Source organism: Scyliorhinus torazame, chromosome 17 (genome assembly GCF_047496885.1).
Source record: "Scyliorhinus torazame isolate Kashiwa2021f chromosome 17, sScyTor2.1, whole genome shotgun sequence".
NCBI lineage: Eukaryota > Metazoa > Chordata > Chondrichthyes > Carcharhiniformes > Scyliorhinidae > Scyliorhinus > Scyliorhinus torazame.
Window position 1 is genome coordinate 48,722,411 of NC_092723.1, and position 15,385 is coordinate 48,737,795.

The following is a 15,385-nucleotide window of genomic DNA, read 5'->3' on the forward strand; positions in this document are numbered from 1 at the left end:
CATCCAAAGTCTTGCCAGAAGCCATGTATTCCCAAGAAGTGTAGGGTCAACCATTAGTTAAAATAGAATGGCTTAAAACGTTTGATGATCAACATTAATAGGCAGGATTAATTTTACGAATTATGTCCAACAATTATGTTCAGCTATGACCAAGGTGAAGGTTGGTTAAAATATACAGGTATATCCCAAATTTACATAATACCAATTTACCGGAATTGCCAGTTTTACAGAATGAAAGCGAGTGTTATTTTGATTTATTTTTCAGTCGATTATGTTGAAGGGTTCCCTCGCGGAAATTATTTTATTCAATCATTTGCTGAGTGTATGGTCCTACACTGTGAAATAAATTCATCTTTTTGCTGACCATATTGCTGTTCACTGATTATTTTATTATAATTCTAAGGGTGAACTACACAATACTGGTTTTAAAGAAAATCCTTTTTTTAAGGAATGAACTCGGCCCCGACCCATTTCACAAAAACGGGATTTTCCTGTAATAATGTCTGTAATATAGGTTTTGATGCAACAAGGTTTACTTAAAAAGTCATAGCACACTCTATTTGATTCTCTTTCTGAATAATATAAAAAACTATTAGCTTTGCACATATTAAACATAGCAAGTGCAATTCAAAATGAACACTATGTATAAAGCATTTTCAGATGGTTTAATGTGATATAGGAATATGCAAAGGCAAATATTAGCATGGCCCTCTGATCAATGGATACTAAATTCTGTCCTCTGTTCAACATCTCAAGGTTAAACCTGGCTGAAGATTTCAGGAGATAATGTGAATATTTGTATTCTTTACAGTAATACATACTTTGGTGCGGTCTGAACTATTAATACTTACAGGACTTTCAGATTGTAGAGGCCAGCAAAAGCATTCATAGGGATCTGTGCTAGGTGATTTCCAGACAGCCTTCTGCAAGAGAAACAAGAACATTGCCATGTGGAATTAATCTCAGTAAAACAATCCACCGTGAAAATAGCCAATTGATAGCAATGGAATCGCAAAGTGCATTGCCAGATATGCAATACTCGGAACAGGTGTGCAAGTTAACCTTAACCAGATTGCAACAAATTGCATAATATTTTGATAAATGTGAAGTACATATATGCTATTACATAACCAATAAATACTGATGAATATTCATGATTAGAGACATTTTAGAATACCCAGGTTATGTAACGAAACCCAAATCCTCTCCCCTCATTTTGAGGACTCCCTAATGAAATATACATTTCATTTTTGCTGAGGTGAGAGAATTTTACTCTATGGCTCGAACTGTAATATCTATACAGCACAGCATCTTGTCTCAATACTTTGCTGAAGATGCCTTACATATGTAGCTATCAGTAAATTCTTCTTTTGCAAAGTTATATCACCATGAAAATAATAAAGGGCTTTGACTCTTTTGCAATCGCTTGTGTTTCTGTAACTAAAAGCAACAAAATGCAGCTGAACTAATTTAATTTACTGAAGATCACCTTAACAGTTCAGTTATAGGTCAAAACATGGACAGTTGTCAGTTACAATGCAGCATCATTTGAGGCCTTCATGATCAGCAGTGGGGTAAAGCAGGGCTGCGTCCTGGCACCAACTCTCTTTGGTATATTTTTCATCCATGCTGTTATTGTATACTTTTGGCAAACCAAAATAAGACCTTCATGCCAGAGCCGACGGCAAACAGCTCAACTTGGCAAGACTGCACGCCAGGACCAAAGTGTGCAATGTGCTAGTTGTGAGTTGCTGTTTACTGATGAAGTTCATTTGCAACAGCTTGTGGATCGGTTTTTCTGGGTCATCAAGAAATTTTGACTGACAATCAGCGTCAGGAAGACACTGTTTAGGTTCAGGATGTAGACACCTCCATCAGCATCAGTACTCTCGGAGGTCATCCACAGCCTCGTACACCTTGGATCACTAATTACCAGAAACCTGTTCCTTGATGCTGAAATTAGCACCAGGATTGTTAAAGCCATAGCTGTCACGTCAAAGTTGAGACGTTGAGTGTGGAACAACAGCAAACTAACTGAAAGTACAATGGTTCCGGTGTACCAGGCTTGTGTTCTCAATGCCTACAGTAGTGAGGCATGGATAACTTTTGCAAGTCATGAAAGTCAGCTGAATAGCTTCTACCTTTGCTGCCTCAGACTAATATTGGGCATCTCCTGGTAAGCCAGAACGCCGAATATGGAAGCATACCAGCATTCCGCAACCCTAGCACGTTTGACTTCTTGAGTCAGTGGCAGCTCCATTAGCGGCGTCATGAGAGCCAAACAGATGACAGCTACATTCTCAAAGCCGCGATTTTCCCACTGCATCTAGCCCAGTTCCATGCTGGCTTTGACGGATTAGTTGGGGGTGTGCCTGAAATCGACCTCCGCTCTGGGTGCAAGTCACCTGACTCACGCTGCTCGGCACGATCTGGATCTGGATCACCCACTCTGGGCATGATCTATTAATTCTAATTAAATGAGCCATTAGGTGCATTTAAATATCTGGACGCCATATTCATCTGGCAGCCAGGAGTCAACAGCTGCGCATGTGAGGTCTCAATCGGGCGCTGTTTAGCACTGGTTTCCACAATCATGATGGCACCTCAGGGGATCTCGCAGGCCATCAGTGACAGCATGGTGTAGTAATCTGGCACTCTCCCTGGCACCTGGGCACATTGGCACTGCAAGTCTGGCATTGTGGAAGTGCCACCTGGGAACCCAAGTAATGCCAACCCAGTTGGCACTATCAGGGTGCCAGGCTGGCACTATCAGGGTGCGGGGCTGGTGATGCCAACCTGCACAGGTGCCAGGATGGTAATGTCAAGGGTCAGGGCCTGGAGAGCCATGCCCATGAAATGGGAATGAGGGGGCTTGTGAGGGTAGGGGGGGCCCAGAAACGTTGGGGGATGATGGGAGGTCCTGAAAGCAGGGGATCCTGAAAAGGGGGGGGAAGGGGGAGGGGGGGGGGCAAGGCGGCATGTAGATATAGGGGCAGCATTTTTAAATGGTGCCCCGATCTGTGAGGAGCCGCTCCTACCGGCGAGCTCAGCTCCCCGTGCAGGAAATATTTCTAAGTGTGGCCTCGACGGGGTGAAACTCCCCGAGATTGACAAAAACGGCTAAGTACCATTGAATAGTGGTGTCAATCTCGACACTGCAGTCGCCAAAAAACACCTTACCAAACAAATCCAAACCCGGACCTAGAATTTTTTCCGGTGAATCGCGCCCATTGTCCATGGCGAACTTGCTATTAGCACCCGACCAACAATTCCTGCCCCCTCACACCTCCCTCCCACCCTGTCACCCATCCTCCCATGGCGAACTCCCCTGCAGCAGATGTGGTGAACCATCCAAATGTCCAATGACTTTGGCAGGACAGATAACCCTGCTGGCAGCAGGGGTTGGAAAATTCCAACCAAGTTTTTGACCTCAGCATGACTATTTCAGACGAGCTTTGGACTTTAACTACGTGTCTATGGAGATGGTGGTAAAATGCATTAACACAGCGGGAGGTTTTCAGTTGTGTTATGAAGCTAACTGGGAATAACTGCGTGTAGTAGTTGCTCACTAAGTGATGTTCAGTCGATGTTGATCTTAGTTTATTGGTTGCAGTAAAAATCTTAAAATGTGAAATCTTGGCATGTGATCCTTTGAGCAAGTCACTGGGAAATTCATACCTCTTTGTAAAAATTATTGATCTCTATGGAGGTCATGATATGTGCAAAGGAATATTTAATGTAATAAAATGAACAAGCTTGAACGTCATTTGCTGTACTGCATTCCAAGCACTAAAAAGGACTTGCAATGATTTTCTAATAGGAAAATAGTGAAATGGCGCAGTGGTGTCAGAGAGTTCGGCTTACTTTCAGTTGGGAAATTATTGAAAATAGTATTTAAAATTATAAAGAATATAGATAATGGGCTGGATTTTTTGGCCGCGCCCGCCGCAAGATCGCCATGGACAGGACGGGTACCATGGAAAGGTCCATTGACCTCGGGCGGGAATTTTCAGTCGCAAGCCGGGCGTGGTCCGAAAAATCCCGCCCAATGTGTTGATTCTTTTTACCAAACCAGCACAACAGCTGTTCGAAATTTCAAGCTGCAGGTACAATTCGACTGCATTATTCACCATTATTCATGCCAATCCCAAGTAACAATATCGGGCGGCATGGTGTCGCAGTGGTTAGCACTGCTGCCTCACGATGCCGCCAATCCTGGCCCTGGGTCACTGTCCGTGAGGGGTTTTGCCCATTCTCCCCGTGTTTGCGTGGGTCTCACCCCCACAACACAAAGATGTGCAGGGTAGGTGGATTGGTCATGCTTAATTGCCCCTTAACTGGAAAAAAAAGGAGCAAAGTCAATCAGGAGTCAGGGTCCAGCCTCACTCTGGAAAGAAATGGGTGGAAATTTCATCTTCCAAGATTACAATGTTAGCGCAAAAAAAGTTAAAACTTATGAATTCAAGCCAAAGTAAAATTGAATTAAAACTGCGGTAGTAGAACAAATATTAATGTCTCGACTGTTTCTAAAATGTATCAGACAGATTTCTGAACCAGAAAGATGTAGGGTGAAATTCTCCACCTTGCAACGCCGCAAAAGCGAACCACGATCAGGCGGGGAATCAGGCGTCCGGCCAAAAGAGAGGTCATGCCTGCCGCTGATTCGGGCTCCTCTTGCTGGTGGCAATAACAAGGTTTGTGCCCCACGCTGGCATGCAAAACTGACATTTGCGTGCATTTAAATGTGATTGGAGGATTGGACATAGTATGCTCCACCTTCCGCGATGCTCCACTCCTGTCAGGAGGAAGACCTGCAGGGCGTGAATTATTTTACAATTTAACAAATTTACAGATGTGGACTGGGCACCATGGCTGCGGAGGGTGACTGGGACGCTAAAAAAACACTGAGAACCATTGAAAACCGTTGGGCTTGCTAGGGGTTGGCTGTTCGGGCTGGGAACAGTAGTGGTAGGGACTTGGTGAAATGTCCATGGACTTGGGGTGTCCCCCTCGGGATCGGGGTGGCCTGGCTCAGACTTGCAGCAGTGCCTCTTTTAAATGCATCCCTTTGGAGCTACTTACAGGCTTCTGACTGCTCACACTGCTGAGAGCTGCCTGTGCACTTTAAATACTCAGGTGGTCTCTGGTCAGCTGGGAGCCCTCGCCGGCTGCCCCACTGGACACCCTCATGTCCCAGCTGTATCACTAAGGGCCAAGCTCAATTAGGAGCCAGCCAGGTGTTGGCACTCCTCAAAAGCACTGTCCCATTGCAGAACAAGCAGGGAATCAGCAGAGCTCACCCCAACCAGAGGGCACCTGCTTGACTGTGCTGCCCAGCGTTCTATGCATTGGGCACGATCTAGCGGAAATGTTTCTGCACGTGATTTAACCAAGTGGGAACTATGTCCCACAGCGAGCGCGTTGAGCCAGATGTTTCCCGGCGCTCACAGCACCGAGAAACACAACACTATTAAACGTGACTCCGGTTAGATACGAGCCCTCAGCGGGGAACACTTGGCTGAGTCCGCACTAAGTCTCGTTTGTTGTACTGAGGAGCGCCGCTTGCTGAAACTCCTCAGTGCAAGGAGAGATCAGGATGCCATTTTTAAATTGGGTCACGTTCTCTCGCGCCCACAACGCAACCCCCAAAATCCCCTTGATGCACGATCAATTGAACAAAGACTAGAGTTGGATACAACTGAGGCTTTATTGCTCTAAGATGTGTGGCCTCCCACAGCAGCTGGCGAAATGGCTGCTGAATGGAGGACACGCATATTTATCCTCCGCCTACTGGGCGGAGCTAGCAGGGAGGGACTACCGGCAAACCTGTAGTACAGGTCCTACCTTACATCACCTAATAAAAGTCTAACAGTGGTTTACCACATTCACCCCCTGTTAAAATTGAGTCCGGCGGGGGTGGTGGAGAACTATATACAGCAATGAATATATATTTACAGTATTTGAGCAGAAAAAAATGTCTTTTGAAGTCCGGTGGACCAGTTAGAGGTTTAACCGGTCCGGTGCCTTGATGTTCCGCTGGGAGCGACGTAGTGGTGGCGGCGATGTTGATGCTGGCCCGATGTTCGGTGACTCCGGGAGCATGCCAAAATCCTCTTCATCCTCGGGCGTGGGCAGGGGAAGGACGGATGGTCCTGGTGGGGTTAATGCTGGGAGCGCCGGGGGAGGGGAGGGTGGCGCCAGGCCGGAGGGGTGTGTGTGTGTGGAACCTGCTGGTGCCAGGTCCCTGAGGAAGACAGTATCCTGGCGGCCGTCGGGGTGTGCCACGTAGACATACTGGGGGTTTGCATGGAGCATTTGCACCCTCTCCACCAACGGGTCCGCCTTGTGGAGTCGGACGTGCCTACGGAGCAGGACTGGTCCTGGAGATGCGAGCCAAGTCGGGAGCGACACCCCGCATGTGGACTTCCTGGGGAAGGCAAAAAGACGTTCATGGGGTGTGTTGTTAGTGGCTGTGCACAGCAGTGACCGAATGGAGTGGAGTGCATCAGGGGGGACCTCCAGCCAGCGAGAGGCTGGGAGGTTCCTGGACCGTAGGGCCAGTTGGACGGCCCTCCATACCGTCCTGTTCTCCCTCTCTACCTGCTCATTTCCCCGGGGTTATAGCTGGTCGTCCTGCTGGAGGCGATATCCCTGCTGAGCAGGAACTGACGCAGCTCATCGCTCATGAATGTAGGCAGGGAAACCGAACAGACCAGAAGATGGTGTTTAGGGCTTTGATGACGGTGGCAGACGGCATATCGGGGCATGGGATGGCGAAGGGGAATCTGGAGTACTCATCGACCACACTGGGAATATACGTGTTTCAGTCGGTTGAGGGGAGGGGCCCTTTGAAATCCACGCTGAGGCGTTCAAAGGGGCGGGAGGCCTTCACCAGGCGCACACGCCCCGGCCGGTAGAAGTGCGGCTTGCACTCCTGTAGCCACCTGAGTTGGCCACTTCCCAACTTAAAATGGAAAACCGCAAAGGCTGAAGGGAAATTCAGCCAACACAGGCAAAATGTAGCAGGTACAAGTTTACTGTGTATTAGACTCTGCAGAAACCCAGACAGCATCGATACAAGCAGCCATCTGCATAATAATGTAGCAGCCATCTACATAGTAATGAGCGGTCCCCGGGAACAATCGAAACATTTTAAGGTAAACAAGGCCAAGCCAGACTCCTCGACGCCAGCAGGAGCCAAGACAAAAGAGGTTAACGGACACTTAAAGACCGCCCAACGATCATGGGAACGCTCCAGTATTGGCGAAATCAAACCAAGCGATTGGAACAAAGTCCAATCACTTGAAACCAGGTACGGGGTCCACCCCGAAGGGCGGGAAGCCCCTGGGGACTATAAAGCAAAGCCCCCAAGTTCAAATCGTCCTTCTTGACAGGGTCACTCAGCAACGCGAAGCAAACTCTGAGAGTGAACTGTCCAGCAGCCTCCAAGAAAGTAAGTCTCAAGTCAACGCTCGCTACGAGATAGGCGCTCCTAGCTACCAGTCTATACCAGCTTTTGAATCCCGCAGACTCAGACCCCGAACAAAAGGCCATTTGTTCCCCTGACCTGGTGGGCCAGTTCGAAGCTAAGTATAGGCCTGTTAGTTATAGAAATAGCCTAGAAAGTAGAGTTTATGCATGAGTAGCGATTTACTGTGTATAATAAATGTGCTTTGATTTGAATCTTACTAATTGGTGTGTTGAGTTATTGATCATTCCTTGAACTTGAACCTCATGGCGGTATCATAAAGATACCTGGCGACTCGAGAGCCAATTGAACCAACCAAAAGTTAACAACACTCCGCACAGACCTGGCAGTCCCTGGTGATTGTCCGTACTTCCTCGACGGAGTAGGGCAGATTGCGAGCCTTGACAAAAATGGTACAACCGTGTGACTCCCCGGTGACAAAGGCTGCCGTGCAGGGCCCGGAGTCGGTCTACTTGTGCGCTGGCACATGTACCTTGGGGTAGGGCGTCTGGGGACTCGTTGAGTTTGCCGGGTCGATACAAAATCTCGTAATTATAGGTGGAGAGCTCGATCCTCCACCTCAAGATTTTATCGTTTTTGATCTTGCCCCGCTGTGTGTTATTGAACATGAAGGCTACCAACCGTTGGTCAGTGAGGAGGGTGAATCTCCTGCCGGCCAGGTAATGCCTCCAATGCCGCACAGCCTCAACAATATCTTGGGCCTCTTTTTCGACAGATGAGTGCCGAATTTCTGAGGCATGAAGTGTGCGGGAGAAGAATGCCACGGGTCTACCTGCCTGATTGAAGGTGGCGGCTAGGGCAACGTCCGATTCATCACTCTCTACTTGAAAGGGCAGTGTCTCGTCTACTGCATGCATCCCGGTCATGGCGATATCGGCTCTGATACGGGCGAAGGCCTGTTGTGCCTCGGCCGCCAGGGGAAAGTGTGTGGACAGTATGAGTGGGCGGGCCTTGTCCGCATCATTTGGGACCCACTGGGCGTAGTATGAGAAGAACCCCAGGCAGCGTTTGAGGGCCTTGGGGCAGTGGCGAAGGGGGAGCCCCATGAGGGGGCGCATGCGGTCGGGATCGGGCCCCAGAACTCCGTTCTGGACCACGTAGCCAAGTATGGCTAAGCGGGTCGTGCTAAACACGCACTTCTCTTTGTTGTAGGTGAGGTTGAGGAGAGTGGCGGTTTGGAGAAATTTGGCAAGGTTGGCATCGTGGTCCTGATGGTCATGGCCGCAGATGGTGACGTTGTCTAGGTACGGGAAGGTGGCCTGCAAACCGTACCGGTCGACCATTCGGTCCATCTCCCTTTGGAAGACCGAGACCCCGTTAATGACGCCGAAGGGAACCCTGGGGAAGTGCTAGAGTCGACCGTCCACCTCGAAAGCAGTGTATGGACGGTCCAATTTACGAATAGGGAGCTGGTGGTTGGCAGATTTGAGGTCTACCGTTGAGAAGACCCGGTGCTGTGCAATCTGATTGACCATATCAGATATGCATGGGAGGGGGTACGCGTCGAGCTGCGTGTACCAATTGATGGTCTGGCTGTAGTCCACAACCATTCTGTGTTTCTCCCTAGTTTTAACGACTACCACTTGGGCTCTCCAGGGGCTGTTGCTGGCCTTGATGATGCCTTCCCGAAGCAGCCGCTGAACCTCGGACCTGATGAAGGTCCTGTCCTGGGTGCTGTACCGTCTGCTCCTGGTGGCGACGGGTTTGCAATCCGGGGTTAGATTTGCGAAGAGAGAAGGCGGATTGACCTTTAGGGTCGCAAGGCTGCACACAGTGAGGGGTGGTAGGGGCCCGCTGAATTTGAGGGTTAGGCTCCGGAGATTGCACTGGAGGTCCAGGCCTAGCAGTAGAGCAGCGCAGAGGTTAGGGAGGACGTAGAGACGGAAGCTGCTGAATTCTACGCCCTGGACCGTGAGTGTGACCGTACAGTACCCCCGGAACGCAACGGAATGGGATCTGGAGGCCAGGGAGATTATTTGGTTGGCGGGGTGTACCATGAGGGAGCAGCGCCTTACCGTATCCGGGTGTATGAATCCTTCGGTGCTCCCAGAGTCCAGCAGGCAGAGGTCACGTGGCCGTTGATTTTCACGCTGGTCGATGCGGTGGCCAGGTTGTGTGGACGAGACTGGTCGATCGTCACTGAGGCGAGTCGTGGTTGGTCGTCGCTGGCGTCGGATGATGGGGAGACAGGTCCTGGAATGCTGTCGGTGTCCATGCCCCGTGGGGGAGACAAGATGGCGGTACCTGAAGATCCTGCGGGGGACAAAATGGCGGCGCCCATGGGCCGCACGTTGCGGGGGTTGGACAAGATGGCGGCGCCCATGGGCCGCACATGGACTGAGGGGGAGAAGATGGCGGCACCCACTGGCCGCGCGTGGTCCGGGGAGATGAAGATGGCGGCGCCCATTGTGTGTTGGCTAGGGGGGTGGGGGCGATAGCGGCAACTGCGCAGGCCTGGCAGACCACGGCAAAGTGCCCCTTTTTGCCGCAAGTCTTGCAAAGGACTGCGCGGGCCGGGCAGCATTGGCAAGGGTGTTTCTGGTGGCCGCAGAAGTAATATCGGGGACCCCTGGGGTGCGCGGGCTGGCGTGTCGTGCAGGTGTACTGGCTGGGTAAGGCCCCCGCTGGGGCGGCCATCTGTGGGATCCACGATGCGTAGGAGGGGTGGGCCGCGCGGCTGGGGGGTAGGCCTGACTGTCGCGTGAGGCGACCGTCATAGAGAGTGCTAGCTTCTTTGTCTCAGCTAGATCGAGCGTGGCCCCTTCTAACAGTCTTTGGCGTATGAGGTCCGACCCAATCCCCGTAACGAACGCGTCCCGCATAAGGAGGTTCGAATGTCCAGTGGCCGTAACGGCCTGACAGTCACAGTCCCGACGAGTGGGATTCGGACCCGCCAGAAGTCTTCTATGGACTCACCAGGGAGTTGAGAGCGAGTGGCGAGTATGTGCCTGGCGAAGAGCCTGTTTGTCTTCTGTGCGTAGTTTTCTTTGAAAGGCGCCATGGCGTCGGCGTAGTTCGCGGCATCCTGGATCAGTGGAAACACGTTAGAGCTCAACCTTGAGTACAGGATCTGTATCTTCTGAGCCTCCGGAACAGGGGTGGTCGCTGAGTTGATGTACGCCGCGAAGCAAGCTAGCCAGTGATTAAAGTCCTTTTTGGCGCCACTTGATTGCGGATCCAGCTGCAGCCAATCTGGCTTGATACGAAGGTCCATCTTTTAGAAAATCTTAGAGCAATAAATTGATGTACGATCAATTGAACAAAGACTAGAGTTGGATACAACTGAGGATTTATTGCTCGAAGATGTGTGGCCTCCCACAGCAGCTGGCGAAATGGCTGCTGAATGGAATGCTGAATATTTATACTCCACCTACTGGGCGGAGCCAGCAGGCAGGGACGACCGGTGAACCTGTAGTACTGGTCCTACCTTACATCACCTAATAAAGGTGTAACAGTGGTTTACCACACTCCTCAAGCCCCAACTCACTGTAAGGGGCTTCTCAGCAGCCCCCCAACTTACACCCCCCCCCAAAAGAAACTGCACAGAGCACCCCCGGCTCGATCACCACCGCACAAAAATGCCAGCGTGGCACCCTAGCAGTGCCTCTACCAGCTGGGAGTGCCGCCTGGGCATCTTGGCCACTCTACCCTGTCCCTGACCACCCAGGGGCCTCAAATGAGACCCCTAAGGCGCTGTTCTGCCTGTCGATGTTTGTGTGGACCAGTAATAATCAGCGCCTGGTTAGGGTCTCCCTGGATAGATGCCGGGAGCGAGTTTGATCTGGCATCAGCATGGTTAAGTGGTCTTTAGTGGGATCTGGTTAGATCTCCTGAGTTGCTTTGGCTGTCAAGAAGCCTGGGGGAGGCCTCTCCCGCATCTACTGGCCACGTTTTGCCCCCATTTGGATGCTAAATGGCTGGTAGATCGCACCCATTGTTTTTCCAATCTCAATTTCTTATACAAACAATCCAGCAGCTCCCTGAGGGAGCCTCACTGCAGCTGTACCCTCCGCTCCTCCCACCCCACCACCGCCCCCGAGCAAGCAGATTGGAAGCGCCAGCCTGCACCTTCCATTTTGTCGGCACCCACACTCCCCAGCAGCTCTGAGCCTTTCCCAGTGCTTCATGTTGGGCCGTTAACTGGTCAGCCCATCGGATATCACGTTCTAGGGCCAACCACGGGTGAAAAATTCAGGCTTCAGTGCAATGTAAGGGATCACATTTGCTAGAAAATGATTCAGGTAGGATGTTACTAAGTTACCTGGATGTGGTGTTTGGCATAAGGCTAATTGTAACGCCTCAACCCCTACATCAATTGAAGTCCGCTCACTCAGCAGGGAGAGTGGGAATGAAAACTGGGACCTCTGATTCTGTATGGCTCAGTATGACATCAGGCAATACTTTATCCACGAGCTCATTAGGGGGAGCTTATCTCCAAATTCCAATTCAAACATCAGGAATGCAGAGACAGGATTTGTATCATGGTTATTTATCTTAATAGCATGAGGGATTCTCATCAGATGACATATTCTTTTAAGGAGATTCATACAGCAGCATCTTGTTTCAAATATGTTTCTTCTCCAAAGAGTTTCCAGAAAATTATAATTAAAAACAGCTCTGATAACAGCTCAAATTGCGCTGACGCCAGGACATTGTCTTCTGTGATTCTCCAAAATAAAAGTCCTTTAAAACAAAAAGGATTTCACACTTCACCCAAATAATATATGGAGAAATCTACCACACTCTCAATGTGACTGTCTGACCTTCCATCACAACACACCAGATTTCGTCAAAGTCGCTGCTTTATGATGATTTTCTCAGCTCTTTCTCACCCTGCCTGCAAAAACTGTTTATTTCAAGGTTATCAGGATTCATTTGGCTTCTCTGCTCTATGTCACACAGTGAAATATTTGTTCAGCGATGTATGCCGACATGTCACTTTCATTAACAGCGCTGCTGTAGGCCACAATACCATAGAACCTTAATTCTCACTTCACATCACTAACAATGAACAATAACTAGGCAAATCTCCAGTGTGGATGAAATCGCAGCGGCTTGAGTCTTTGCAACACTTGAAATTATTTTTCTGTTTTTATTTGATGCAAAAGCAGAAAAGAAACCATTTTAAAAAATGTCCAAGAGTTTTGCATCTCAGCACCGGCGACTCCCCCCAAGGCCCATGAAATTCAGTATATTTCCCAATCCCAGGATGAGAGGTGGGGAATGGGGGAGGGAGGGTGCAGAATTGGAAAGAAAAGTAGGGGTGGGGTGGGGTGAACGGTTTGTCACCTTATAGACTCCCCTTGATCATGTCAGGGGCAGGGAATGTCAAGCATGGCCTTCCTCCCTGGACGCCAACTGCGGCCACTGAGGCAGCATGGTGCCACAGTGGTTAGCAATGTCGCTTCACAGCGGCAGGGACCCGGGTTTGATTCCCGGCTTGTGTCACTGTCTGTGCGGAGTCTACACGTTCTCCCTGTGTCTGCGTTGGTTTCCTACAGGTACTCTGGTTTCCTGACACAAGTCCTAATAGACGTGCTGTTAGGTGAATTAGACATTCTGAATTCTTCCTCAGTGTACCCGAACAGGTGCCGGAATGTGGTGACTAGATTTCCACAGTAACTTCATTGCAGTGTTAATGTAAGGCTACTTGTGACACTAATAAAGATTATTATTAAACGGTCTTTTAATGGGCCTCAGCTTGTTGCTGCTTGCATCATAGAAAGTGGGGGCAAACTACATTGGAGGCCACCAAGTTAACGCTGGCCTCCCTGCGAGCCTGGTTAGGAGGAGGGGGAGTGGCTTTCCCTCGTGACCAGGCAGCCTGTGGCCCACAAAGGGCTGACCCCATTGAAAGACCTCCCTCCTGCCCTCATGATCTATCTTACCCACCTCCCCTGGCTGGCGCCTGCCTGACTGGCCTGGGCGAGCCCCACAGGTTCTCCTTGATTCCGAGGACTCCTTCACCCCAGCTAATCCAGACTCACTGCAGTACCAGAAGTGGCCACCAATTGGCCAGCAGATCCTGCAGGTTAGACCTCAGTCCATAAAAGGTGCCAAACAGTTAACTGCCTGATTGCCATTGCATTCTGTCAGGCGCTTTTGAAAATGGCCACGACGGTGTCATAATATGCACGCATGCACATCATGAGGTAAACGCAGGCAGTGACAGACACCCAGGTGAGACAATCAACATACAGAACAGAACATGACCAATCACCAGACAGAACACCAGAGGGGGGCTTCCAACTATAAAACACACAAGACATCAGCATTTGGTCTCTTTCCACTGGTGACAACTGTAGTGACAGTCAGGGTGTACAAATCATTCAACACCTTCTACACGTGGATCAGAGCTAACCTGGTCTAGAGAGTTAACACTATTTTACTTAGAGTAGTAGAGAGTCAACCCCCAGGCAGCTGTGTGCTTCGTTACTGAAGTTCAATAAATCTTATTGAACTAACGCCTACGTTTGGTGTATGCTTGATCATTTCACTGCATTGTGTTGCAGTCCGTGTTACCCCAGGGTAAATAACACAACATGATACCAGGAGTGGCTACTACCTCTAAGTAATTTACCTTCGAAAATTCACTGACGACCAGCAACTGTCTTCCAGCGGCATGGAAAAGATCCAGGCACCTCCACAGCTCCGGATCTCCGGGACCCTTGGCGCCAACTGGCGGGTCTTCAAGCAGAAATTCAGTCTATACCTTGAAGCCTCGGGCCTCGAAAGTGCGTCTAATGCCTGACAAAACGCGCTGCTACTGTCGACTGCGGGGGATCAGGCCAACCAAATCTTCAATTCTCTCACTTTTGTCGACTGTGAGGACAAGACCAAGTTCCGGACCGTCTTAGCCCAATGCGACAGTCACTGTGAGGTTGAGACGAACGAAAGCTTCGAGCGTTATGTCTTCCAGCAGTGCCTTCAGGGTAAGGATGAGCCTTTCCAGTCTTTTCTCACTCATCTTCGCATTCTAGCGCATTCCTGCAACTATGGAGACACCGCTGACTCCCTCAACAGGGATCAGACCATGTTTGGCGTTCACTCCGTCGCCCTGCAGGAGCAGTTCCTAAAAACAAAAAATATGACCCTGCCAGTGGCCATCGAGACATGCAAAGTCCACGAACAGGCGAAAGGTCGCTATTCCCGCCTTAAGTCGGCAGAGCAGGACCAACTTGCCTCCCACGAGGCTGACAGTGTACAGGCCATCGCCCGAATGTGGCACCTGAGCATCGATGAAGGCGGCCATTTCGCGCGCTTTTCCAGGGGTCCCACGCATGCGCACCACAGTCGGGAGAACGAAGCGGCCGAAGACTACACTACGCAGGTGCGAGCGGCGGCTGACCGCACTGCGCATGTGTGACATCGCACCGAGCGTCACAACGTTGACGTGATGACGTGCCACAACTGTGGCACCGCTCATTTAAAGCGGCAATGCCCTGCAAAAGGCAGGCGATGTCTCAACTGCAAGAAGCGTGGCCATTATATGGCTTTGTGCAGGTCTGCATCTCCGATAGGGGGCCAGCGATCCCAGTTCCAACGCAGACGTGTTTGAAGTGTGCAGCAAGGGCTGCTGGATTTGGAACCTGATCCCGTCACGGATCCAGAGGACGACTGCCCGGAGTCCCCATATCGAGTGGGCATCATCACCATGCATGACAAGGCCTCCTCGATTTCAGCAACACACACACCCATCCTCAATGCGGATTCTGCAGACGAGTGGCCTGCCATAGTACAAGTCAACGATTGTAGCATCTGGTTCAAGCTGGACATCGGTGCTTTGGCCAATCTAATATCCCAAGCAGATCCTGCTCGTATCCAAAGGCAGACAACAATTCTTCCGCCGGCCTGCCAGTTGCTCGACTACAATGGAAATGCCATCACTGTGTTAGG

General features: G+C 50.2%; 1 protein-coding gene across 2 annotated transcripts in view; it reads right to left on the minus strand.

Moving 5' to 3' along the window:
• lgr6 (leucine-rich repeat containing G protein-coupled receptor 6) overlaps positions 1–15,385 on the minus strand; it is a 377,645-nt gene that overhangs the window by 172,456 nt on the left and 189,804 nt on the right. For both annotated transcript variants that reach the window (XM_072480398.1, XM_072480397.1), the window contains exon 3: positions 852–923. In XM_072480398.1, coding sequence (XP_072336499.1) covers positions 852–923 — 72 coding nt within the window. The remainder of the gene's footprint in view (positions 1–851; positions 924–15,385) is intronic.